The 26,918-nt window shown below is 43.5% G+C and overlaps 1 protein-coding gene across 2 annotated transcripts in view; it reads right to left on the bottom strand.

Moving 5' to 3' along the window:
• Window positions 1-26,709, bottom strand: part of FGF13 (fibroblast growth factor 13) — a 219,264-nt gene extending 192,555 nt beyond the window's left edge. For both annotated transcript variants that reach the window (XM_033137060.1, XM_033137062.1), the window contains exon 1: window positions 26,485-26,709. In XM_033137060.1, coding sequence (XP_032992951.1) covers window positions 26,485-26,533 — 49 coding nt within the window. In that variant the 5' untranslated portion in view covers window positions 26,534-26,709. The remainder of the gene's footprint in view (window positions 1-26,484) is intronic.
• Window positions 26,710-26,918: the final 209 nt, after the last annotated feature.

Here is a 26,918-nt window from a genome sequence, read left to right as displayed (position 1 = left end):
GACAACCTTTTCGGTTGGCATGCCTACTTACAGTATGACAAAGCAATAGTCCATAAAGGATTTACAGGGTGCATAATAAGAAATGCTTTATATAGGGTTTGGGAAAGGTACAAAGGACTATTAGAACCCAAAACTCCCAAGTGGATTTCCCCTGAAGAGGCTAGAGCATTAAAGAAGAAAAATATGAAAGGGAACTAGTTAACATATAATGCGTTATTAAAAGAAGAAAATAATCAAATGTCAATTAGGAAATATGAGGAGGTGGAAGATCAACTTGACTACCATCAATTATATGAAACTTTCAAAAAAGATAAGAAAATTGGATTCACTGAAATATCGTCAAAATTTGAAATAGAAATATTAAATAATAACACCAAGATAATATAAAAAATGTACCAAATCCTTCTTGAATGGAAAGTCAAGGAGGAGGAAGTCAAGGAAGTCATGGTCAGATAGGAGCAGGATATTGGTCATCCCATAATGTTAGATCAGTGGGAAAAGCTCTGGAAGTCAACTATGAGGTTCACTGCATGTTATAATATTAAAGAAAATATACTTAAAATGCAGTATAGGTGGTACTTAACTCCATCAAGGCTTTCAAAAATGTATAAAAATCTTGCCAATAACTGCTGGCACTGTGGGGAAACCAATGGAAAAATGTACCACATGTGGTGGACCTGTAGAAAGATCAAGGAGTTTTGGAATATAATATATGATGAACTTAAGAAATTCTTATGAATAACTTTCCTTAAAAAACCAGAGGCCTTCCTCCTAAGTATTGTGGGGAACGACATCCCAGAGAATTTAAAAGATATTTTTCTATATGGAACGGCTGCCGCACGAACACTGATAGCGTTGAATTGGAAAGGGGAGAGTGCTCCAAAAGTAAAAGAATGGCAAAACAAATTTCAGGAGTATGTTGAGATGGCCCAGCTAACCAACAATAACAGACAGGTTTTTGTGTCAAAATGGGAGAGATACAGAAAGTACCTACAAGGCATTAATAATGGTATAAAGTCTGTGGCGGCCTTTGAGTGACCCTGGAGGAAAAATAACTGCATGTTACAAGTTGAGGCTGAGTTCGGGTTTTTAGAATGTTTTGGAAATAAAATAAAGGAGAAAAGAAAAATGTTAAGTACTTTCTCAAGCAGAAAAGGAATGCTCATCTGAAAAGACAGGAAGTCTGCAAGCTATTTATTTATGTATGTAATTTTGATTTGTGTTACTTTATATTTATATTTATATTTATATTTATATTTATTATTACTCTGTTTTGTGAACATATGTTTGAAGCAAAATTGGAACAGTGATGTACAGTTTATTTGTGAGGTGATAAAAAGAAAATGTGATGCATGAATGATGAAAAGCGACATAAAACCTCTGTTTTTAAATACTATATTAGTATATGGAAATAGAAGATACAATATGGAAAATATGTAAATTATGTAACTGATAGTATATTGATGGACGTTTATAATAATAATTATAATTATAATAATAATAAAGACCAAAAAAGAAAAAAGAAAGACCCAAAATATGTACTACACACACATATCCAAGGAAAGACACCCAAGGGTTGTATGCAAGGCTTGTATGCAAGGTTAGCGATAGTTAGTTGTTTCCATGAATTCCAATAGGTGTATTCGCTCAGCAGTGTCTCCAAGTAGATGCAGGGAATGTCCTTTCCTGAAATGCTGGACAGCTACTGCCTGTTAGTGGAGATCATGCTGGGCTAGATGCATCAATGGTCTGATGTGGTAACAGTGATGGTTGTGAGAGTTTGGCTAAACAGGGGTATTTAATATTGGGTACTGTTTGTGTCTCTCAAACTACCCAAGGCAGGGCATTCCAATGGTTAGGGTAGCGCAAATCTACTGCAAATCATCCCATGATTTACAGGTATTTTCTACCTAACTTGTGTGTGTGTGCATGCGCGCGCGCTTATTAAAGGTTTTTCTTGGGTAACAACAGAACTCACAGAGTCTCTGCTTTCAAGTCATAGAATCCTTCGAACAAGTCAGTCATATTCAGAGTGAGACATTATTGTTATAGGCAATATGGGGTTGAGGGAGGAAGTGGGAAGAGGGGACAAAAGGGGAAGACAGTAAAATTTCATTCTGAGCAGAGCTTTTGTGTCAGTGTCACTTAAACAGGTGCTTTGTTTTTGCTGGCAGTGTGAGAGAACAGAGGGCCCAGGGTGTGGTCAGTTGCAGTGTGTTTGGGGGGTGCTGATGCTGCTGTTGGGTCAAGTTAACCATATTGATTTCTATGTGGCGGGGGGAGGTATTGGTTGGTTATTGTCTTGCTTGCTTGCATATGTAATAAAGAGGTAATTTTAAAAAGCATGATGACTGTTTAGATGCAGCAATGAAGCCACTTAAATGTAGTGGTGGCAGCATGGTTCAAGAAACCCCTCCCCCCCCCCCTCTGTCTCTCACACACAAACATACATACAAAATTTACTTAGTGTAATATCCGCACAATACATTTAAAGCACTCAAACCATTTTAAGATTCATTGTCCCCCCCCCAAAAAAAATAGATTCCTGGGAGCTGTAGTTTGTTAAGGATCTCCTAACAACTCTCAGTACCCTTAACAAACTACAGGGTTAAGGGTGTCTAGTGTATTGCTCTTATTTAAGGCTGGACTTTTCTCCTTTCTCCTTATTGTTTCCATACCCTCTCCCCACCTCTTATGATTGGCCACATAATAATGAGCTGTTGCTCAGCATTTGAAATAAGCCCATTGAAAGACTTCCCAGTGTGGAATAAGTTCTCACTGCGGAACATGCCATCCTGAGGTGCTGAGTGGAGAATGTCTCCCCAAATGCATGAAATATTAACATTTTTCCTCCTTAGTCCAAGGCAAGTTTCTTCCACTTTGTGTGAATCATACTCTAGCAGCGTTGCAGCTTTTCAATGCAGCTGCAACTTTTGTAGTGGTTTGGAAAAATACTGGCTGTCATTGCCTGCTGTCTGACTTTGCTTTTCCATGATACTTTCCCTCCACGGTGGATCAAGGTGAACTCACGGGAACTCGCAGGCTATATGCCACCATATAGCCAGGAATGATGGTAAGAGTTAAAAAGGAACTATGTAAAGGTTTTTGACATCACCCCACCCCCCAAAAGTGCACTCTTCCATTGCCTCCCAACACAGATGTTTACCAACTATGTAAAAGTCATAGCTCAATGGCAGAACATTTGCTGGGTGTGTAGAAGGCCCCAAATTTAATCCTCTGCATCTCTAAGCAAGGCAGGGAAAGAATCCTGTCCAAATTCCTAGTGAGCTGTGGCCAGTCAGTGTAGACAGTACAGTAGAACCCCGGGTTACGCACGCGATCCATTCCGGGTCGCCATGCATAACATGGGTGTGCATAACTTGAACACACGTAAAAAAAACTGAAAACCCAGACGTTGTGTGATTTGAGCGCTTCTGCGCATGCGCGAAGTGCACAGAAGCGTTCTGCGCATCCAGCGGTCACCTTCGCTCCGGAAAACACTTCCAGGGTGTGGGAGTGCATATCCTGAATGTACGCAACACGGAGCGTACGCAACATGAGGTATGACTTACTGAGCTTAGTAGGCCAATGGTCTGATGTGGTATTAGGCAAATTCTAGATTTCTTTTGTTCTCAGATTTAGCTTGCCTATGCCCCCCGCCCAAGTGAACAAAGCTAGGTTATTATTATTGTGAATATTATTTATTGAATTTATACCCTGCCATTCCTCTCCAAGGAGCCTGAGACAGCAAGAAGTAAAAACAAAAAAGTTTTTAAGAATTCTAAAAGCACTTTCTGTCAAAAAACATTCTAAAAGTAGATTATGGTTAAGAACATTCTTTCATCAAATGATCTCGGGATGCCCAAGAACAGTATTCTTTCTCCTAAGGAAAACAGGAATGTTTACAAATTCTTTCTCAAAGTTACTAATGATGAATATGGGCACACCTCACCAGGAAGCCATTCCTAAATAGAAATGTTCCATACTGCAACATTTTGTCGCAGGGCACACTTAAAGTTTTTTATATGTCAAGTGCAGGAGCTCTTAACTAGCCTTGTCCTTTGAATGTTTGCAATATGGCACAGGGGTTTTGTTTTCAAGGGGACACACTCAAAATATATTATCCCTAATCTTCTGTCTCAGATTATGTAGTCCAAGAACAGAGTTGTTGTTTTTTTCACTTGCTGTTTGAGATGTGAAATGATCCCCAGAAGCTGCACAACAGACACCTAGAAAGAGCTGTCTTTCCATTAAATAACTTTTTGATGGATTAATTTTCTGCCTTTTCATGAATTCGAAATCATAGCATTTTGAGGGGGGTAACTGATTCTGCCTATGAAAACCTACACAGTACTTCATGAGCCTCAGTAAATAATGAGAAACAAAGACAGGTGAGTCACAGATGAATAATTATTGAGATTTTCAGGAGCTTTCGTGTAAAAATAAATAAATAAATAAACAGTTATTCTCCCTGTACACAGACATGAGATATGACTCAAATGTCCAGTTAGCATACCTAACACGACACCATCAAATGCATCTAAAAGAAACAAATTGTGTATTGGTTTTAACAAGCTTTTTGCTTAATTAACTGTACAATTAGTGATCCCAGCTTTAGGTTTTCAGAAAGCAAAGTACTGTACAAAAGCCGTGCTATGAATTGAAACAGACAATGGTGCTTAAAGGAGTTGGAAGTAATTTGGAAGAGACATCACTTCCTATGGTATACGCCACACACGTATTTTGCACCATTACTGACCCAGGTTAAAGAGGTTTGGCAGGGTTTGGAAAACATACAAACCCCACCAAACCCATAGGTAGCACAGTCTTCTAAAGACAAATATTTGTTTCTCGAAACAAACAAACAAAATTCCTTCCAGCAGCACCTTAGAGACCAACTAAGTTTGTTCTTGGTATGAGCTTTCGTGTGCATGCACACTTCTTAAGATACACTGAAACAGAAGTCACCAGACCCTTATATATAGTGAGAGGGTGGGGAGGGGTATTGCTCAGAAGGGTGGTGGGAATGGGTGATTGGCTGATGGGTGTGGGAAACCTGTTGATGACTGTTAACGACTGCAATTGGTCTTACAGGAAAAAGCAAGGGGTGAGATGGCTAAAAATAGCTTTATCATGTATATTGAGATAAGAATCCAATGTCTCTATTCAGACCAGGTCTCTCCATGGTTTTAAGTTTGGTAATAACTTGCAATTCAGCAACTTCTCTTTCCAGTCTATTTCTGAAATTCCTTTGTAATAAGACAGCTACTTTGAGATCTTGTATAGAATGTCCTGGGAGACTAAAGTGTTCTCCTACTGGTTTCTCTGAAGGGGAAAAAAATTATTTGTTTTTTGTTTCGACTACGGCAGACCAACAAGGCTACCTGCCTATATTCATTTCTGTCTCCTGTATCCCCATTTGACCCAGAAACAATATTTATTTATTTAAATGCATTTGTATCCCACCTTCTTCTCCCGTGGCCCATGGCCCTGAGCCCTCATGCTGCCTTCCCAAAGCCAAATAGGCAAGGCACCAGGGTTTGGAAAAGAGGTGTAAGGCTCTGGCAGGGTCCTAGAGCCCTCCCATCTTCTTCCCAAAGCAGGGAAAGTGCTAACTAGGCTCTGGGGAGGAGACTGGAGGACTCTAGGACCCTGTCAGAGTCTTTATGCAGTATCCCCAAAACCAAGTGCCTTGCTTACCAGGCTTTGGGAAAGTATTGCGATGGTTACAGAGGGGGGGCATCAAATGTTGTTGAGGGCTACCCAAAAAGACATTGAGGGCCACATGCGGGCCTTGTTCTAGATGTTACTGAACTATACCCCTATCATCCCTGGCCACTGGCCATGCTTGCTGGGGCTGATAGGAGTTGCACCTCAGCAACTTCTAGAGCACCAAAGGTTCCCCACCCATTGGCCTCATTTGGAATTGTAAGCCAGCTAAAAGCAAAATTAGCTGAATGGGAGAACAGTAGCAGAATTTTAAAAGATTGATTCTACCAGAGGCAGTGAGCTCTCTTTACAAGATGTGCTACGATAAGACTGAAGCACCAATTGCAAAGAAATGTATTAACAGAGAGAATAAATCCACAGGAGAATGATTGAGCCAGTGAGTGAAATGTCAGCTAATTGTCACCACACTATGCAATGGCAGATTTTGTGTCTTCCTCCCCTACCCCAGCCCAATGAAAATGAGCTGGCAAAATTCCAGCTACCATAACACCATCCAGAGGAAGATAAGCAGTGTGCATTTATTAAGTGATCACATTTTGCTGAATCCAGGCTTGCAAATTTAGCTGACACGAGTTATCAGCCTAACGGGCTGCAAGCACTTGTGCTGGGGATTCATTGACTAGAAGAAATAATGAGCACAGGTGGTCACTTTTGTTATGAATTGCCAGAAGAGGTGAAATGCATCACACACAAAAGCAGGCAAAGAGGACACCAGCTTGCCTAAAATGTGCACTTCCTAATTTATATATTTAGATGTAAATTCAACCATAAAGTCTTTCCTGGAAACATAAATGGAGTCATCCAAGCTCACCCCATCCAAAACCCTATGAGAGGTGTTAGGTTGTGACATCAGTGATTTGCTTAACGCAATCCAGTGCACCAGAATTTGATCTTGTGTCTCCCTTGTTATGAGTCTAGACTACAAACTATATAAGCACTTACCTGGAATTTAGTTCCTTTGAACTAAGAGGGGTTTACTTCTGAGTGGACACACTTAGGATTGCAATGTTGTTTGTTTGTTTGATTGATTGATTACAGTATTTTATTTTTATTTTTTTACAACTAAGTAATAAAATCAACAATCAATCAGTCAAAACAGATGAACAGATAAATCAGTCAAGAGCATCAGTTTAGAATCAGCCTTTAAAATTCAGCAGGATTCAGTAGCCAGCGAGATGCCAAATATAGCCTGCAAGTCAGAAATAAGAACAATGGCTCTCACTCTATTGATCCTCAGCAATCATAGCCAGATCTTGGAGGCACTATATAGCCAAGATCGCTAGTAGCTATTGCTAGTATCCAACTAAATAGTACTCAGAGCAGACTTTCAAAAATCAATGGAATTAGGTTAACTGATTTAAATGGGTCTACTCTGAGGAGTGCTTTATTTCTGGGAGTGCTCAATGCTACGCAGTACCAGCACCTTTTTTTCCTAGAAGAAAAGCACTGACTCTAAGGTTTACTTAGTCAGGTGCTACCCATTGATGCTGTGCAGGAATTTGCCATTAAGAAGCTTTGAAATAAGCATACTTAGCATTGCAGCCTTATGGCGAGCCAGTTTATGAATAAGTTATAATGCGCGAAGGACATGGGCTACTTGTAAGGAGGGCACTTGCCTCCCTGTGGTATCACTTATGGCTCTGCTTTTTACCTAATGTAAAAGTGTCAGGTGTGTGTGTGTGTGTGTGTGTGTGTGTGTGTCACAAACTGGCATGTCAGGTGCAGGGCCCTTCCCAATGCAGCTTCATCTTCCAAAGCAACAAGTTATTTGATTTTGGCAGCAGCAGCAAATGCAATTAGAGATGATGAGTCAGAAATGCCGTTGTTCCTGTAAATACTGCAAGCACCACTATGTTAACAATATATCACTAAGTAAGAAGGGGGTGAAATCCTAGAGAGACAGACTTTCAAACTCCCACCAACTTCAAAGGGAAATTTGGATGGATCTGAATTTCAAATTGCAGAGGTGAACATCTGTTCTCATCGCCCACAATGTTTAATATTAAACACTTGCCGACGCAGGAGGTGGCTCCCTGTAGCCGAGCGCCTATCAATCATGATTCAAGACTTAGGTTAGATGTCAAATTCTTGACACTGATGAAATCTGCTTGCTTTACCACCAGCTCTACTCCTGGTTGCAAAATCCAAAAGCAGCAAACCTTTTGACAAAGGTAAAGTTGGGGAAACATGCAGACACTCCACCTGTATTGCTAGAACAAAAGATCAGTTGTTCATGTCAATAGAAGGGCATAACCCTCTGACTTCATCCCCACAGTTTATTTTCAACCCAGCTCTGATCTGGTCAGGGCTGGATTTAGGTTTGATGAGGCCCTAAGCTACTGAAGGTGATGGGGCCTTTTATATGTCCAGCTGTCCTCACTGTTTTTTGTGTTGAATATATACTATATGGACCATGCAACCCATCCATGCAGAATGTAGGCACCCTATATATAGAAATGAGCAAACCCGTGATATTTTAGGGAGCAGGCTAGCAGGCGGGGCCCATTATTTACATCATAGGAGCCTACACAACACAAAACACTGTTGCTGCATGTAGGTTTTATTTTATTTGTTTTTTATCTTATATTTTGGGAATGTACATCCAGTTTTTTTTCTTTAATTTTTTTGGGGGGCCCCCAAGAGAGTGGGGCCCTAAACTATAACTTGTTTAGCTTATACGTAAATCTGGCACTGGACCTGGCTGTAGTATTTCAGCCCATTGCACATTTACTAGAGCTGTCATCTGATGAAAGGGAACTTAGTTAATCATATGAGTTGTGATTGATTCATCAGATACTAAATTGGTAAAATCTGCACAAGTTTGTATATCAGGAGGGAGAGAAATTCCCCCCCCCCACTCCAAGAGATGTCTCTTCTGTCTGCAATTTTTATATCTAGGAGGAACTGTTGAAAGGGCTGGCTAAGTTTAGCTTGGAGCAGATAATGTTAAGAGGACACATGATACTAGTTGCCTTCAAGTTCAAGTACTTTATTACGGTCATAGACCAGCATAAGCAAAACATCTAAATAAATAGCAGGACAGTATGAATCTAATAATTATTAAATAAATAGGAGCAAGAACCAAACGTAGATTTAAACATATACATAGAATACTTAATTAAGCATAGATAATGGATGAGTAAAAATTTATAAGAAAAATTAAAAGATCAGTTAACACAGCTATATGGGGTGGGCTTCAGAAGTGCAGATCTAACAATATGGGCCTTCAGTTTAGGATTGCATTGTAGCATAGACCATTCTTCGTTGAATATCTATCGTGGCAGCGCAAAATTTGGCTACTGAATATGTGACTTCTGGGCTCTCGTCCTGTAGTAATAGGGAGATGTTGTGTTTTTTCTGAATGCCCAGGAAACTTACATAAGATGGGTTGGATAAACCTAGTTCGAATGTCTATATAATACTGGCAATGAAGAAGGGCATGTTCCGTTGTTTCCTGCTGCCCAGAGCCACATGGGCATTTCCTCTCCTCGTAAGATATCTTCCTATAATGGCCTTCCTGAATTGCTGAAGGGAGGGTCTGACAACGGGCCAAAGTGAAAGCCCTTCATTGTTTTGGTATTTCGAGATTAGCTATGTATGGCATTTGGGAAGTCAAGTATCTTCTAGTTTCGCTAATTAAATTTTTTGGGGACCTGGCTAGGTTTACCTGTCGTTCTATATCTACCACACGCTGTTTAATATTGTTTTTTTGCTTGTTCATGCCCCACGTTGAGTAGGATCTGTGGATTGAATCCTAAAGTTGTTACTGTATTATATTTTCCACTGCTCGTTTCCATGTAGACTGAAATTCGTCTATAATAGTCAGGGAAGCAAGGCCACTTGGAAGGAAGGCTAGTCTCACTAGCTGCCTTCAAATGTCTAAAGCAAAGTTGGGGAAACTTTTTTCAGTCTGAGGGCCACATCCCCTTCAGGTCATCCTTATAGGGCCACATGCCAGTGATGCGAGGGGCCAGGGGGAAAAGTGGGAGGAGCAACAAGTCTACACTTTACCATTTCACCATAGGCTGCTTTCATCAAAGACTCACACACCTGTCTCTATCCTCCATCAGAGAAAGCAAGAGTCATTAGCTTGGTTCATTTATTCATGTTTGGTGGAAACGCCGCCATGTTAAAAACTTTTGGAATAGAGTATTCCCAATTATAACTGCAATTACAAGCCAACCCCTTTCTCCAAATCCTGCCTTAGCCCTCCTATCTTTGGACATAGACTTAGGCTCCACCCCAAGGGCATAGCCAAGATTTATTTTAGGTGGGGCAGGCTTTGTGTTGGGGAAGGGGGGGGGAGAACCGAGTTATCTGTGACACAATTGGTCAGTTAATTAAGTATTTTTATTTTTATTTTTATTTTTTATTAACCCCCCTGGCTATGCCCTGCACCACAGTGAACTAGTAGGCTTCTTACTGGCTACAGTATGCTTACCAATAGCTCAGCAATGGAAGGACAAGACTGAAATACCCCTGAACATATGTGAACATAAGATATGGGATATAGCGATGTCTGAGCGTCTCACCAGACACACAGAGCAATTAAAGGCATAGCGAATAGAGACGACTTCCAGGGAACATGGACCCCTTTCTTTAACTATGTTAATGACCAAAACCAAGACCTTGTTATACCAACTGCTGAAAATTCTCAGTGAAGAGGTTACATTAAGTAATATGTTTGAATGTTGAATATGTATGTGTAGGGACAATGGAAAAAACAAACACCATTAGATGTACTGCTGGATACGTGTCTAATGATTATTGTATTTGTTTAAAAACTAATATATATTTTTTTAAAAAATAGTCATTGTCAGAGTTCAAGAACAGGTGAAAACACAGAGAAGAGTGCAGCTGGGCAATGTGTGTAGCCTGAACAGAGTTACAAGGGCCAGAGATAGAGGCCTGGAGAACCATGTTTGACCCTTGGACCTGAGCTTCCCCTCCCCAGTCTAAAGAATTGTGGCCCCATCTGTCACCAACTGGCTGGACACAGTGGAATGGTAGGAGGCACCAGCTGGGGAACGCTCCAAATTTTAGCGTTGCACAGGGCTGGAATTGGAGAGCCACTGTTGGATCTCACCCTTTGCATCTTCCATGGATGCTAAGAGAAGAATGTTGAACTAGACAGGTTTTTAGTCTGATCCAGTGGGAAAGTGATGGCCTCCAATTTGGCTGGCTTTTGAGGATTGGGCAAATTCACAGAGGGTAAGCTATTAATGGCCACTACTAGCCACAATGGCTGGAGATTGGGTGGTCCAGTAGGACACTTTTTATGTGCTCATGACTCTTCCTACATTATTATCTTAATTACAGATCTTCTTCAACAAATTGTTATTCAAAGAACTATTAGTATTTATATTGCTCTTCAGAGTACTTTGCAAAGATTATGTGACCTAGCCAAGAGGTGTAATTTTGGAATACTTCTTTTTAATGTAGATAAACTCATCAGGTGAAGAGAACTGTGATCTGGGAATTAATGTTCTTCTGGCAGGAATAGAAGTGGATGTGGAAACTAATGGCTTGAATTCATGCTAATTTGAACGATACATTTTTATAAAATTCAGTTCCAACAGGCTGACTATATCAGATGTAGCCAATGCGATGTCCTCCAGATGTTATTGGACTACATCTCCCATTAGCTCCAGCCAGCATGGCCAATGATCTGGGGTGATGGGAGTTGTACTCCAACAACATCTGGAGGAAACCTTGCTAGTGCTATATAAACAAAAACAAAAGCAACTACAGTGGTACCTCGGTTTAAGAACAGCCCTGTTTATGAACGATTCAGTTTACGAACTCCACAAAACCGGAAGTAGTGTCCCGGTTTGCAAACTTTACCTCGGTCTAAGAACCAAATGGTGGAAGGGCACCGATGGCGGGACACCTCATTACGGAAAGCCCACCTTGGTTTAAGAACGCTTTTGGTTTAAGAACAGACTTCCATAACAGATTAAGTTCATAAACCAAGGTACCACTGTATACAATTTGGCAAAGCACAATTGCTGAGGAAGCCAATTTCTAATTCTCTGCTTCTTTCAATAATATATTCTTGTCTTGTCCCTTCATAATGAAATTTTGGAAACAAGTAATATGATTTCTTCATGAAAGGACAGGTTTTTTATATACACAACTAATTTTTAATTTTCCATCAGCATCTTATATGTCCTGGATCCCTAAGGCTGCAATTTTATGCATGCTTACCTGGGAGAAAGCCCCACTGGATTCTGAGTAAACATGAATAGTATGATACCATTAGAGTCTAAGGGAATTTTCGACTGGACTTCTGTGGAATATTGTCTCTACAATTAATGGCAGCAGTGATTTAAATGTTTCTAGTTTTAATGATGAACAGCCTATTTAAAACACCACAAACACCTGGCTTGGACATTTAAAACAAGCAGTCTTCATAGAACAGGATGTTCGGAGCTGACAACACAGCACTGTTTGGAAAAGATTGATGCAGAACCTCTTGTTTAGTATAAAGGTGTGGCTTTTTTGACTAGAGATATGAAACACAGATCTGAAAGACAAATTGCGTGTTATAGTTCTGCTAATTCTGTATTACTTCCTAGAACAAATGTTAAGCTTTTTATTGCACTAATAAGATTGGCATTTGGAGGGAAGAGTCGGGAGAGAATTTGTCCTGATAGCAGGTGCCTTGTGGGAGACAAATTGGAACCTGCCATATTCCTGAAACTGCCTTGGTCACGCTGGTCAATGATTTCCGGCGGGCTAGGGACAAAGGTGAGAGTTGTTACCACTGACCATAACATCCTTCTGGACCGTCTAGAGGAGTTGGGAGCTGGGGGCACTGTTATACAGTGGTTCTACTCCTCTCTCCTAGGACGTGTTCAGAAAGTGGTGGTGGGGGATGAGTGTTCAGACCCCTGGGCTCTCACTTGTGGGGTGCCTCAGGGTTCCGTCCTCTCCCCCATGCTTTTTAATATCTATATGAAGCCCCTGGGAGAGATCATCAGGGGGTTTGGGCTGGGTGTTCATCAGTATGCAGATGATACCCAGCTCTACCTCTCTTTCAAATCAGAACCAGTGAAGGCGGTGAAGGTCCTGTGTGAGTGCCTGGAGGCGGTTGGAGGATGGATGGCAGCTAACAATTGAGGTTGAATCCTGACAAGACAGAAGTACTGTTTTGGGGGGACAGGGCGCGGGTGGGTGTGGGGGACTCCCTGGTCCTGAATGGGGTAACTGTGCCCCTGAAGGACCAGGTGCGCAGCCTGGGAGTCATTTTGGACTCACAGCTGTCCATGAAGGCACAGTTTAATTCTGTATCCAGGGCAGCTGTCTACCAGCTCCATCTGGTACGCAGGCTCAGACCCTACCTGCCCACAGACTGTCTCACCAGAGTGGTACATGCTCTAGTTATCTCCCGCTTGGACTACTGCAATGTGCTCTATGTGCGGATACCTTATAGGTGACCCAGAAACTGCAATTAATCCAGAATGCAGCAGCTAGACTGGTGACTGGGAGTGGCCGCCGGGCCATATAACACCGGTCCTGAGAGATCTACATTGGCTCCCAGTACGTTTCTGAGCACAATTCAAAGTGTTGGTGCTGACCTTTAAAGCCCTAAACAGCCTCGGTCCTGCATACCTGAAGGACCATCTCCACCCCCATCGTTCAGCCCAGACACTGAGATCCAGCGCCGAGGGCCTTCTGGCACTTCCCTCACTGCGAGAAGCAAAGCTACAGGGAACCAGGCAGAGGTCGTTCTCGGTAGTGGTGCCCGCCCTGTGGAACACCCTCCCATCAGAGGTCAAAGAGATAAATAACTATCTGACATTTAAAAAATACCTGAAGGCAGCCCTGTTTAGGGAAGTTTTTCATCTGTGATATTTTAACGTATTTTAATATTTGTTGGAAGCTGCCCAGAGTGGCTGGGGAGACCCAGCCAGATGGGCGGGGTACAAATAAATTATTATTATTATTATTATTATTATTATTATTATTATTATACCATACCCTCCAACATTTCTCTGATGAAAATAGGGACATCACATTCCATAATGATACTTTTACTGTTTATACCCCACACATCTTACTGGGTTGCCCCAGCCACTCTGGGCAGCTTCCAACATATATAAAAACATTATAAAACACTAAACTTTAAAAAAAAAAAACCCTTCCCTTTACAGGATTGCCTTCAGGCACCTCCAACGTTTCTCCAATGAAAATAGGGAAATCTTAAGGAAAAGCAGGACATTCTGGGATCAAATCAGAAACCGGGATGGCTTCTCTAAATCAGGGACACCCCTGGAAAATAGGGACACTTGGAAGTGTTACAGTGTTTGCACATACAATTCCCAGCTCAGGAGCATCCTGGACCCTGAGATTTTAGGGTCCAAACCTGAGACCTAGGGGTAGCCTACAGTGGTATCACAAGCAGTCGCCCCAGTGACATCATTAAGCATGACACATTAAGCATCAGTTACAGTCTCTGAGAATGTGTCATTCAAATAAAAGCCACAAAGACTGGCAAATGAGCAAAAATGTAAATTGGTTGGAAATTAAGATAGAAACCCTAGCTAAAGTGGGTGTCCAGCTGAAGTGAGAGGACCATTCCTTCTCACCTGCTTAGGGAGGCTTGGTAGAGAAGGCACTCTCACCCACCTGGAGGTTCAAGCCTTCTTCCTGTAACCTGAGAGGAAGGGGCAGGCAAACCTGGAGACTTCAGGTCAGCCAGGGGGTCTGGCAACCCTAGTTATGCATTGACTGCCAGTCTTTCCCCACACACTACGTCTCTTCCACAGCTAAATCTCACTGAGCTGGGCCCCTCATTGCCCCATGCTTTGTGCTCACCTTGTGTGCCTTGCCTGAGTAAAATGTGTCTTCAAACTCCTCTTGCTTGCATGTGTTGAGGAGAGAGAGAGCTGTGTGAACAGGGTGTAGCAACTAGTCTCCATCACATTTGTCTCTCCATCCACTTTTGCCTCTGGCTTTGTCCACCACTGGCTTGTGGTCCCCAGAAGATTCCTTCAAAGGGCACATGGTCCTTGAGCTTGAAAATTTTCCCTGTGCTCAGTGGCAGAGCTTCAAGCTCCAGCGGGGAGGGGGACAGAGAGCAGGTGGGGGCATGGTTCCTGGATGCTGAGATTTCCCAGAATGATGCTTCTCCTCATCTGTCAGCATGTCATGGACTGGCTGGATGCAGAGGAATGGTGGGAGGAACCAGCTGGGGAATCCCCAAGGGAAAACAGCTTGGAGCCTGGGGATTGGTGGTGGGATGATGATAAGTGGTCAAAGGAAGAAAACTGGGAAGCGGAAGTGTCAGAGGCTGAAGAGATAACAGGGTTTAGTGAGCAAGCAGAGTCTGTGGCAGGGAGAAGTTCAGAATCAGGGGCAGAAGCCAAAGCTGGAAAGTGAGAGAAGGGAGGCCAGGAGACAGAGATGAGTCAGGCCAGTGAAGAAGCCAGGTTGTCTCCCCCTCCTGATGCAAGCTCCCCTCCCCACTGGTCTTCTAGGACCAGAAGAGGTATGAAGTGGGCAGAGGAGTGGTTAGTTTCATGCAGGCACGGTCTCAGGTTGCTTGGAGAAATACCTGGAGAGGAAGGAACTTAAGCAGCTATGGGGAGGCACTGACCTTCAGTCTCAGCTACTGATCCATGGGGCAAGACCTACCAGGGATGAGCTGCTGTGCTTATTAGGCCTGACACTGTGCAGATCCTTTTGCTAATAAAGAGTTAACTCCACTTGCTTGGTATGATTTACTGCTGACTCTCTCTTGTCACAGCATCTGATGTGCATTTGTCAGAACATTAGACAGGGCCCTCTTAGGGGCTGTGTTCTGTAAATACCAAAGGTGCTGCTTCGCTGATGGCCTTCCACCAGCAGGCAAGAAAACCTTACCTTCAAAAACAAGCGCATGGCCTGCAAAGCTGCTTGGCTTTCTCTGCTGCTCTGTGCTTCAACCTGTATCTTTCAATTATACATTTTCTGGCTGCTATTTTTATATATTCCTGTTTGATTCTCCCCCACGTTATGGTTTTTTATAGTGCTTGCTATGTCACAATTTTCATTGTGGGTTTTATTGTAGTTGCCTGCCTTATAGATTTGTAAGGAAAGGCTGGGCACAAATGAAATGAAATAAAAAGTGAAGGAGGGAGGGGATGAAAACCAGATCTGAAGAGTTTATATAGCACAAAACATTTGGACTGTGATTTCTTCTTGACCCCAGGGAAGTAACAGCTGCTGGGAACTGCAGATAGGGTAAGTGCTGCTGTGTTCCGGTCCTGCTTCCCAGGGGCATTTGGGTGGCCACAGTAGAACAGGGTGTTGAATTTGGATAGAGGCATGATACAGCTTATCATGGATGGCAGCCACTGATAGCCTTAAAAATCCATGAATTTATCTAATCTTTTTTTTAAAGCCATCCAAGTTTGTGGACTTCACTACCTCTTGCGGGAGGTAGATTAACTATGCTGCTTTGTGAAGTACTTTCTTTCCAAAGGGTGCTCATCAATGGCTCCTCTTCATCCTGGAGAGAAGTGACTAGTGGGGTGCCACAGGGTTCTGTCTTGGGCCCAGTGTTATTCAACATCTTCATCAATGACTTGGATGATGGGCTTGAGGGTATCCTGATCAAGTTTGCAGATGACACCAAATTGGGAGGGGTGGCTAATACCCCAGAGGACAGGATCACACTTCAAAATGACCTTAACAGATTGGAGAACTGGGCCAAAGCAAACAAGATGAATTTTAACAGGGAGAAATTTAAAGTACTACACTTGGGCAAAAAAACTGAAAGGCACAAATACAGGATGGGTGACACCTGGCTTGAGAACAGTACATGTGAAAAGGATCTAGGAGTCTTGGTAGACCACAAACTTGACATGAGTCAACAGTGTGATGCAGCAGCTAAAAAAGCCAATGCAATTCTGGGCTGCATCAATAGGAGTATAGCGTCTAGATCAAGGGAAGTAATAGTACCACTATATTCTGCTCTGGTCAGACCTCACCTGGAATACTGTGTCCAGTTCTGGGCACCACAGTTCAAGAAGGATACTGACAAGCTGGAATGGTCAAAGGCCTGGAAACAATGCCTTATGAGGAATGGCTTAGGGAGCTGGGTATGTTTAGCCTGGAGAAGAGAAGGTTGAGGGGTGATATGATAGCCATGTTCAAATATATAAAAGGATGTCATATGGAGGAGGGAGAAAGGTTGTTTTCTGCGGCTCCAGAGAAGCGGACACAGGGCAATGGATTCAAACTACAAGAAAGAAGATTCCACCTAAACATTAGGAAGAACTTCCTGACTGTGAGAGCTGTTGGACAGTGGAATTTGCTGCCAAGGAGTGTGGTGGAGTCTCCTTTTTTGGAGGTCTTTAAGCGGAGGCTTGACAGCCATCTGTCAGGAATGCTTTGATGGTGTTTCCTGCGTGGCAGAGGGTTGGACTGGATGGCCCTTGTGGTCTCTTCCAACTCTATGATTCTATGATTCTCTGTCCTGAATCATCCAACACTCAGTTTCATTGGACTGATCTCAGTTCTAGCACTTCAAAAGAGGGAGAAGTACTTCTTAACTCGATCCACAACTGCCAGTTCTCCCCTTTCAGCATCCTACCAAGTCCATCTCTCCCCAAGCCAGAATTGGTTCTCAAGTCAGAGCCCAGGTGCAAAAAATATGGGTTTGCAGAATTTACACCAGGTCATAATACCTTGCTTTTCTTAGGACACAAATGGGTGCGCCCGCATTTGCTACATAATATGTACTTCTGTTCACAATGGTCTTCAGCAACAGCTCATGCTGCCTTTCTTAAACTGGTCTTGTTGAAGCCTGACAAAATGGGGGCATCATGGATGGCCAATCCCCAGGGGTGGAAATTAGGAAGGTGCCCTCTTCTGGAGAAGTGGCTGGGGCAGCCCAGTAAGATGGCGGAGTATAAATAGTAAAATTATCATTATGGAATGGGATGTTCCTATTTTCATTGGAGAAATGTTAGAGGGTATGAGATTCTAATTTGTTGCTGGAGGCCTAAGTTACCTCAGTGGCACAGAGTTCCTGTTCCTAGCTCCAGCTGGTCCAGCTGGGGCAAGGCTAGCCTAGCCATAGTTAAACTTCCTGTTTGGACTACTGTAATTCACTCTATGTGGAGCTGCCTTTGAAGATGGCCTGGAGGCTGCAGCTGCTGCAAAATACAATGAGCATGTCTTCATGGACCTGATGGTGCAGGATCATAGAACTGTGGCATTTCACCATTTGCCATCTTGTCAACAGCCCCAATTCTATATCTTTAGTTTTGATTGATAAAGCCCTCCATGGCTTTGGATCCATCTACCCAAACAACACAGCACACCATACAGCCCTTCCTGGGCTCCATGGTTAGCTGAGGAAACGCTGTTAGTGGAGCTAACTTTTTGCAAGGCACATAGCTTTAGAACTTACAAGACTTACAGGACTTACAGGCAGGGCCTTCTCAGATTTGAAACAGTCTGCCCTATACCCCAAAGTTCAGCTGGCACCAACGCTGGCTATTTTGGGGGGCCAGCTGAAGTTATTTCTCTTCTGTCAGACTTATGGGTAACACAATCTTTGACCTATGGTGTCAAAATACTCAGACTAATGGACACCTTGCTTTGATTTTTACATTTTAAACCTTGTCCGTCCCGAGGTCTTTTGACACAATGCAAAATAGAACTCGCCCAAATAAATACATACACAAATAAATAACACCTGTCCATTGCCATGAAAATATTGCTGGGGGGGGGGGTGAGGCAGAGGAGAGAGCCTGATTGAAATGGTTACGAGGCTGCCTGCCCCTTTGAAGGGTATGTTCATCCCATAAATTGATAATGTGGGTTTATCTCCGTGCTCTAAGCCTGCCTGTGATGTTTGAAGTTCAAAGAACACATCCTCAGTTGCAATGCTCTTTAAAATATCTGCCACGTCTTCCTGGAGCTCTCTGTACTGAAGCTAATATGCTGTTGGATCCCCTTAGCCATACAGGCTAGACAAAAAAATTAACTTCTGTCTCTTTGCTTTACCAAATGAGGCCATATAATGAGGTTGTACAAATGCTGATTATGTCAGGTCTAGCAGTGCAACCAGCAGACATTAAGATATCCTAAATGGTCTGTGTAACTTTGAAAAGCTTTCAGTTGAAGCAGAACTTTCAGCTGAAGCAGAACTTAGTACCGTGAAAAACTACCCCCAAATCATAGAACTGTAGAGTTGGAAGAGCTCCCGAGGCCATTAAGTCCAACCCCCTGCAATGCAGGAATATCAACACATGGTCCCACCATCCAGTTTGAAACCATACTTGTCCCTGCTTAGCTTGGCAAATGTGCTAGCAGTTTTATTTCTGAGCCACCAGGAGGGTCCCGCTTTGCCTATTTAGGGTACAAACAGATCCAATGAACACTACTGTGATCTCTGCATTTTTATGTGCATTCTTCGGCTGGAGAACTGCCGTGCAAAAATTAGAGGTGTGAATTTCAAAGGAGAGCTGCTTTTCACTTCTTCTTTTGGCCTGGGAAGGGCAAGTTGGGTTCCCATTAAAACCCGACAAACCATATGACTATCTCTCCTGTTCTGGGAGGGTGGGGCAAGGTTCATAGAATGATAGAACTGTAGAGTCGGAAGGGACCACGAGGGTCATCTAGTCCAACCCCCTGCACCTACGACGCTGAGATCAATAGTCTCATACTCTGCTGACTGAGCAATCCCTCATGGAGAAGACATGGGGGAAAGACAGCAAAATTCACTAACAGGGAGGGACATAGTACTTTTCTTCATTAGAACTCAAAAGGCTGGGTGCCAAAAAGCAAATTTAGAATGGGCATTTGTACAAGGGTATTGGAAAACTTTTCTTCAAAAAAGTGGGCTCTCATCATTCCATGGCACATCCAAAAAAAAGCTGCTGGAAGTTCCCTCAGTTTCAAATGCAGACTGCTTCACATCGCCAGAATGAGAATCTCAGAACTCAAACGCCCCTAGTGAGAAGCAAATAATAATGTTAGCACTGGACAAATGAGGAAGCAGTTGTTTGCCACTTTCGAAATCCTTTCTTCAAAGCATGGTGTTTTGGGAGGATTTGCCTTCTCACATTGCTTCTTGCCGAACAGGGATCTGAATGAGCAAGGGGACATTCTGTGGTCTCCATTTTGCCACTATCTCTAATACTCAATCCGCTCTCGCCCATGAAGCTCACTGGGTAACTTTGGGCCAATCACTGCTTCTCAGCCGAACCCACTTCACTGGGCGGTTGTGGGGTTTAAATGAGAAGTCAGAGAATCATGCACATCACCCTGAGTTTTGCAGAGAAAATGTGGGATAATTTTTTTTTTAAATGTTGCTAGTGGTTGAGAGCCGTATGTTGGGATGATACTGCAAGATACTTGCATGATACTGCAAGAGTGAGTCTCAACTATTTCCACTTTAGAGGCAGGAAAAGCTATGATGGAGGCATTAATAGTGTGCCTCTGTTACATGAGAATTCATGTTTTCTCCAATCTGGAAGGTAGGATGTGCACCAATGGATTCAAGAAAAAAGATTCCAACTAAACACCTGGAAGAACTTTCTGACAGTAAGAATTGTTTGACAGTGGAACAGACTCCCTCTGAAGGTGGTGGACTCTCCTTCCTTAGCGCTTTTAAAGCAGAGATTGCATGGCCACCTGTAACGGATGCTTCAGCTGGGATTCCTGCATTGCAGAGCGTTGGACTAGATTACCCTCCAGGTTCCTTCCAACTCTACAATTTGATGATTCTAGGAATCTTTAGAAGTAAGTCCCAATGAGTTCAATAGAGGCTTACTCATAAGTTCAGAAGTACAGGACTCTGAAATAAGCAACAGGGATTTGCATTTTAGTGAGAAACTACCTGAACAAATCAGCAAACTGAAACCCTCTAAATTCACACCTCTCTGAACAACCAACAAGAACAAAAATATGCATTCCATGGTAAAGAGCGCATACAGACATATACATTGGTGAAAACATACAAAATGCATTTTATTAGGGACAATTGTCTGCAAAAAATGTGCATATTAATCTAAGCTACATTTTAAAAATTGTTCATATTAGGATAAATCCACATGAAAATGTTGGTGAATTTTCATGAGGGGTTTTGCTGTGGAAATGTGGAGAACTGAACTAAGGATTCAGAAAATGAGAGACTGAGGCCACATTCACATCATACTTTTAAAGCACTATGGTACCACTTCAAACAATCATGGGTTCCCCCAAAGAAGTTTGGGAGTTATCGTTTGCTAAAGGCACTGAGGATTGTTAAGAGACCCTCATTCCCCTCAGAGAGCTACTACTGTATTCCCAGAGTGGTTTAACAACCAGTATCTCTTCACAGGGAGTTGTAGCTCTCTGAGGGGAATGAGGGTCTCTTAACAATCCTCAGTGCCCTTAGCAAACTACAACTCCTGAATTTCTTGGGGGGAACCCATGATTGTTTGAAGTGGTACCATAGTGCTTTAAAAGTATAGTGTTAATGTGACCTGCAAGAAACCCAAATTGACAGCTTTGTTCATCCTGATGTATAATTTTAGTCCACAGAACACTCTCAAGTATGACTGTTACCAACATCACAGCCATTTCAGCATCAGGTCAAAATTCATTTTTCCCATGCATTTTCAACTTTTAAAAGTTTGGCCATCATTTGGTATGCTCTGCTTGTTTTCAGTTGCTTCTATTTAGGTCAGGTTGATGTTCTGTTGATTCAGATTGTTGGCTTGACTGTTTATTTCAGCCTTTACCAATCTGGTGGCCTCCAGATGTTTGAAGAGCACCACAGGTTGGGAAAGATGAGTTTCTTTTGTGCCTCCTGCATGCCAACCTGATATCCATTGTAGATCAGGGATGCCTAACCACTGGCCCTCTAGATGTGGTTGGACTCCATGCCATCACCCTGAACATTGACCATGCTGCCTGATGTTGATGGAAGATGGAGTCCCATCAACATTCAGATGTCCACAGATGTTCCTCATTCCTGTTTCAGATTGAAGACATTTTAAATATGCTTTTGGTGAATAAATAAAATGTGAGACTTCCTGCTGCAGATGTGCAGCCTCCAGATGTGGGTGGGGGGCTGCAGGAACTACAGAGAGGGGATGAGGCCAATGGGTTCATCTCCTGCTCTCCTTCTTATGTCATACTAATATGGGGATGGAGCAGTGGAGAGGATGACTGAATAGATCTTATGAGTCTCCAAAGTTTGGGTTCACCTAGTAACATGCCTTATACTGCTTCAAAGTATTATTGCAACTGGTAGGTAGCCGTGTTGGTCTGCCGTAGTCGAAACAAAATAAAAAAAATTCCTTCCAATAGCACCTTAGAGACCAACTACCGGTAAGTTTGTTACTGGTATGAGCTTTCGTGTGCATGCACACTTCTTCAGATACACATACCAAAAACAAACTTAGTTGGTCTCTAAGGTACTACTGGAAGGAATTTTTTTATTTTAAATGAATAAAAACATGATACCAAATCAGATGGCTGGTCCAACTAGCTCAGCATTGTCAACACACTGAGTGACAATGACACTCCAAAGTTTCAGCCCTGCCTGGAGATGCTGAGAAACTGATCCCAGGACATTCTGCATGCCAAGCAGGTGCTCTCCAACTCATTACTTACTTTTGCCCTGGGCACTGCCATTACATTTTCCACTGAAACTTACCAGGATGAGGTGGCAGTGAGGAGAAGGGATGCTTCTGGGGCCTTTGTTAGGTCACGGTAGCATTATGAGGGCCAGGTCCCCTGGGAAACACAGTTTCCTAGGGCTCCTGGGACCTTAATTTCATTTCCACTCTACTCATTGCTAGCCAATAAGGAAAGATAAGTTTGGGGCAAACAAATTGGGGGAGGCATGAAGGGTTGGGATAAGGAGGGCCCCCATCAATCATGGTCATCCCCATATGGAGAGCAGCTTGTTTGTTTGTTTGTTTGTTTGTTTGTTTGTCTATTTATTATTACATTTATATCCCACTTTTCCCTCTGAGGAGCTCAAGGGACACACGTGGTACTCCTCCTCTCCATTTTCTCCTCACAACAAGGTAGGTCAGGCTGAGAGACAGTGACTGGCCTAAACCCACCCAGTGAGCTTCATAACCAAGTATGGATTCGAATCCTGGTCTCCCATGTCCCGGTCCGGCACTCTAATCACACCACACCACACTAACACTTCCAAAGTAATGCCTCAAGATGTCAATGCCATTTCCTATAAACCCATCAGGAGAGGGAGAGAGATGAGATTCAAAGCTCAGAATATGCCTGTCCTGAGTTAGTTCATCTTAAGGAACACACTTCTAAGACAAGCCCAGTAAAGCTCCACCCACCACTGACATCAAGCTATGACAGGCCGAATGTGTGAATGGGCCACTGTAAATATATAACACCACAGGCATAACCTCGCATCACTTCAAATGCAACACTTTTCTGTGCAAAATCATTTTCAGACATGCAGCTGCCAGACGTCCAGCAGATGGGGTGACGTCTGGAGACGTGATGCACTGTTGTATTTGCTGAAGCATTCCTACTAACTTTTCATACTGTTTGTTTTGATGGAGTCTGTCTGAAAATTGTCATACTATGCGCAGTCAACCCTTTGGAATGATTAGGTGCACGAGGTGCAGAGCATGTTGGAGTCCACGCTTTAAGGACCACAGGACTGGGTTTATTAAGGAGCATGTGCTGAGATGTTAAGAAATTTATATTTAAGGACACTGAATAACGTTCATAATGGTGATTATGTCATGCAGCAAACCGGCCTGCCCAGCACAGGAAATAATGTACAGGGGAGGGAGAGTTTATCTGGGACTACAGTGGAACCAAAATTCTTGAAAAAGGCAAGAAAGAATAATCAACAACCCAGCCCCCTAGCAAGTCCCCAACTGCTTGCATTGCTTCTCACACTATTTTAATACAGAATTCCAAAAACAGCCATAATAATAATAATAATAGCCAATCAGGTCTGAAAAGTCTGGTCAACACAGGTCTGACTTCAGCTGAGTTCTACTCAGAGCAGACAAATTAAAATTAACGGAGTTAGTCACGTCCATAGATTTCAATTACTTTACTCTGTGTGTGACGAACAGTGGGCGGGGGAACCTAGAAGGGCATTGTTTCACCCGTGAAAACTCCGGGAAGAATCATTCTAACAACTGATACAAGGAAGAAGATAAAAAGAATACCAGACAAATTGGGGGTCGTAAAGGCTGGCCGGAAAACATCACGCGGACAATTAGATAAATCCACCCCACCATGCACAAGGTTTTTGTTTTGTTTTTTACATACTCGGCTCTCCAGAGCAAAAGGAGCTAGAAACAGATATCAAAAGTACGGCATGCATTGATATTGAATTAACGGGGGGGGGGCAATTGTACAGTTGGAACTAGAAAGGTTACAAAGGGAGGATGCATCTAAAATCAACAACCTCATCCCGCAAGACAACTTATTCAAGCTGTTTCGGGAACGTAGGAGTAGAGTCTCCACTCATTGTAACTATAAGGTTGCATGTTGATTTAACACCCACACTCATCTCTGTATTCATCTTCACTGAAAAACGACACCTGGCCAAACGGTAACTTTATAATGCCCCTCCTCCCCAAAAACAGATGTCGCCTATGATGCTCAACACCAATCTGTTTGTCTGCAAACCACTTAGACTAAAATGAGGAGTGGGGAATGGAAGCAGATCTTGAGACCAAGCTAGTGGAAATACAACAGTTTAGCAACCACCAACCCACAAAGGGTTTTTGGCACAACTATGCTGTGTAGTCTGAGGTACGAACGATTTTTATTAGGCCCTAATTTGTTTATTTTTCGAGGTATGTGCGTGTGAACCACTGGCTCCTGGTCACTCGGGGTGCAGGGCTATGCACCTACAAACTGCTGCAAAATCAGTAGCACACCCGGCTAAAATCATAATAAAAATCCCCAGCATGGAGATGTTTCATTTCAAGAACCAAAATTTAAAAAGCTCCGTGAGCTCGCGCGTGCCCGTGAGCGCGCGCTGTATAACAGGGGGGATTAGAGGCTAGTGCACCAAACGTGTATGTGTGTGCATGTTAAATTTAGTAAGGTTAAATATAGCAAGTGAAATGGCAATGGACACCTTGCACCAACCTCGTGCGCGTGGAACGGATTGTTTGGGAAGCATCGTTCGCTACTCTTCCACACACACACACACACACACACACACGTACATGCGCGCGCGCGCTCTCTCTCCTCAATTCTGATTTCCCCTGCTCTCTCCCAGGCCCAGCCCACGAAGAGCTTTGGTCTACCTTCCGTGCTAGTGGGGCTGTCTATGAAAGTAATCCGTTGGCGCTAACCTCTTAGAGTCCTCATCTCCATTCCTCTCCCCGCCCCCCGCTCCAACTCTATTTTGTCTCCATGGCAATTGTTATGCATTCAGAAGAAGAAGAAAAGCAATCCAGTCCCTTGCATGGGGAAAAGCTTGAAAGTCAGTGTGGGTTTGGGGAGTGGCTGAGAGAGGGAAGATAAGGTGCAAAGCATCACATGTCCTCTTTCGGACACATGCAACCTTCGGTGGACAATTTGCAAGAAGCCCCCCACCACCACCACTCCGCACCACCAGCCTTCCACCCCTGTCTCCCGCTTCTTTGCAAGAGCTGTATCTAAACGCCCAGGCCACCTGGCCTAAAAGGGGCTATGGCCACAGTATCCTATTGTTTCCTCTCCAGTGTGGGCTGGAATAACCCACACTGACAGATGCGCTAGTAGATGGGCTCCAACACCAGGTAGTTAAACGGCCCTCTTTTGCATAGAGTTGCCGGGAGGAGGGGGCGGCGGTGCCAGAAAGGACACGAGGGGTGGTGGTACCCTATGTCCCTCCTCCATCTGTGGCACCTCTGAAGATCCCTGGGAATCTTGCAGGGTTATTTGACAGGGCGAAAGAGACGCGTGTGAAGACTTCTGACTTTTGCCAAGCACCGCATGAGTGAGCATCGCCGGCTATGTTCGCTGCTACTACCCACCCCAGGAGGAGGGGGGAATCGCACGTTTCCCTTGCGATCACACGCGCAAACACACACACACACACACCACACGCCCCACATATATCAGACTACAGCCCCAGCTCCAATTGCTACCACCAAGATGATAATTAGAAAGCAAGAAAGGAGGGTGTACTATGCGGGGTTGATATTCCCACACTTCCTGGTACCTCCAGATCTGTTGCAGAACACGGGAGCCGGCGAGGCACATGCTGCCTCTCCCCGCGGCGCTCGCACACAAAGGAAGGCACCCCAACTGTCAGCGCCAAGGAAGACACTGCAGCATTAGAAAAGGTCTACCTCCACCCCCACCCCCAAATGTGGTTTTCCCGCCCTCCACAATGGTGGAAAGAAGGGGGTAGAAGAGGACTTGTCAAACCCAAACACCTTGGGAAGGCAGTCCCCACCCACCCAGGCGATAATAATAATAATAATAATAATAATAATAATAATAATAATAATAATAATAATAATAATAATAATAATGCTTTAAAGCAGGTGAACTGGGGGAGATAGAAAGAGGCTTCCGTTGTCCCCATTTATTTTCTCCCCCCCCCCCGTTCTTTCTTCCCAGAGCTTAGTACGGAAAGGGAAAGGCAGAAAGAGAGACAAAGGAAATTCTGGAGAGGAGGGGGGGTGTATAGACAAAGGAGTGTTGCGCGGGGTGGGGGGCTGTGGAGAATGCAGGAGGAAGAGGAGGAGAAGGGGTCAGCAAAACACACACAGAGAGACACACGCACACACGCACACACCTGGCCGGGCCCCTTACCTTTAGATGCATCTTTCTCTTCCTTTGACTTGATCACCTTCCCGCTCATAGATCCCAGTTTGGTTGTAAAATCCCCCCAAGAGACCTCGTGTGGACAATCCGACTGGACTTCCAGGAAATGCAGGCAGTGGATGGAGATATATGGACAGAGCGATGGGAGCGCCTTCTTTCCCCCCCCACCTTTCTTTTGTGGGTAAACGAAGAGGGGGTCGGAGAGACTGGGGAAATCCTAAAAGCAAAACGTATTTTTCTTTAAAAAATAATAAATAAATAAGGAGGGGGACGGGGGGAAGAAGAGAAGGGGAAGAGGGGAAGAAAGGAAGAATCAGAAGGAAATCTTGATGGCTCCTCGTGCTTTTTCCTGGTGCAGGAGGGTTCTTAAAGCCCACCACCACTGCCAAAGACTGTATTGAACCCGCTGGCTGGTGCTCTCT

Source organism: Lacerta agilis, chromosome Z, assembly GCF_009819535.1.
Source record: "Lacerta agilis isolate rLacAgi1 chromosome Z, rLacAgi1.pri, whole genome shotgun sequence".
Classification (NCBI taxonomy): Eukaryota; Metazoa; Chordata; class Lepidosauria; order Squamata; family Lacertidae; genus Lacerta; species Lacerta agilis.
The sequence above is the reverse complement of the archived record's forward strand: the minus strand, read 5'-3'. Positions and strand labels throughout refer to the sequence as shown.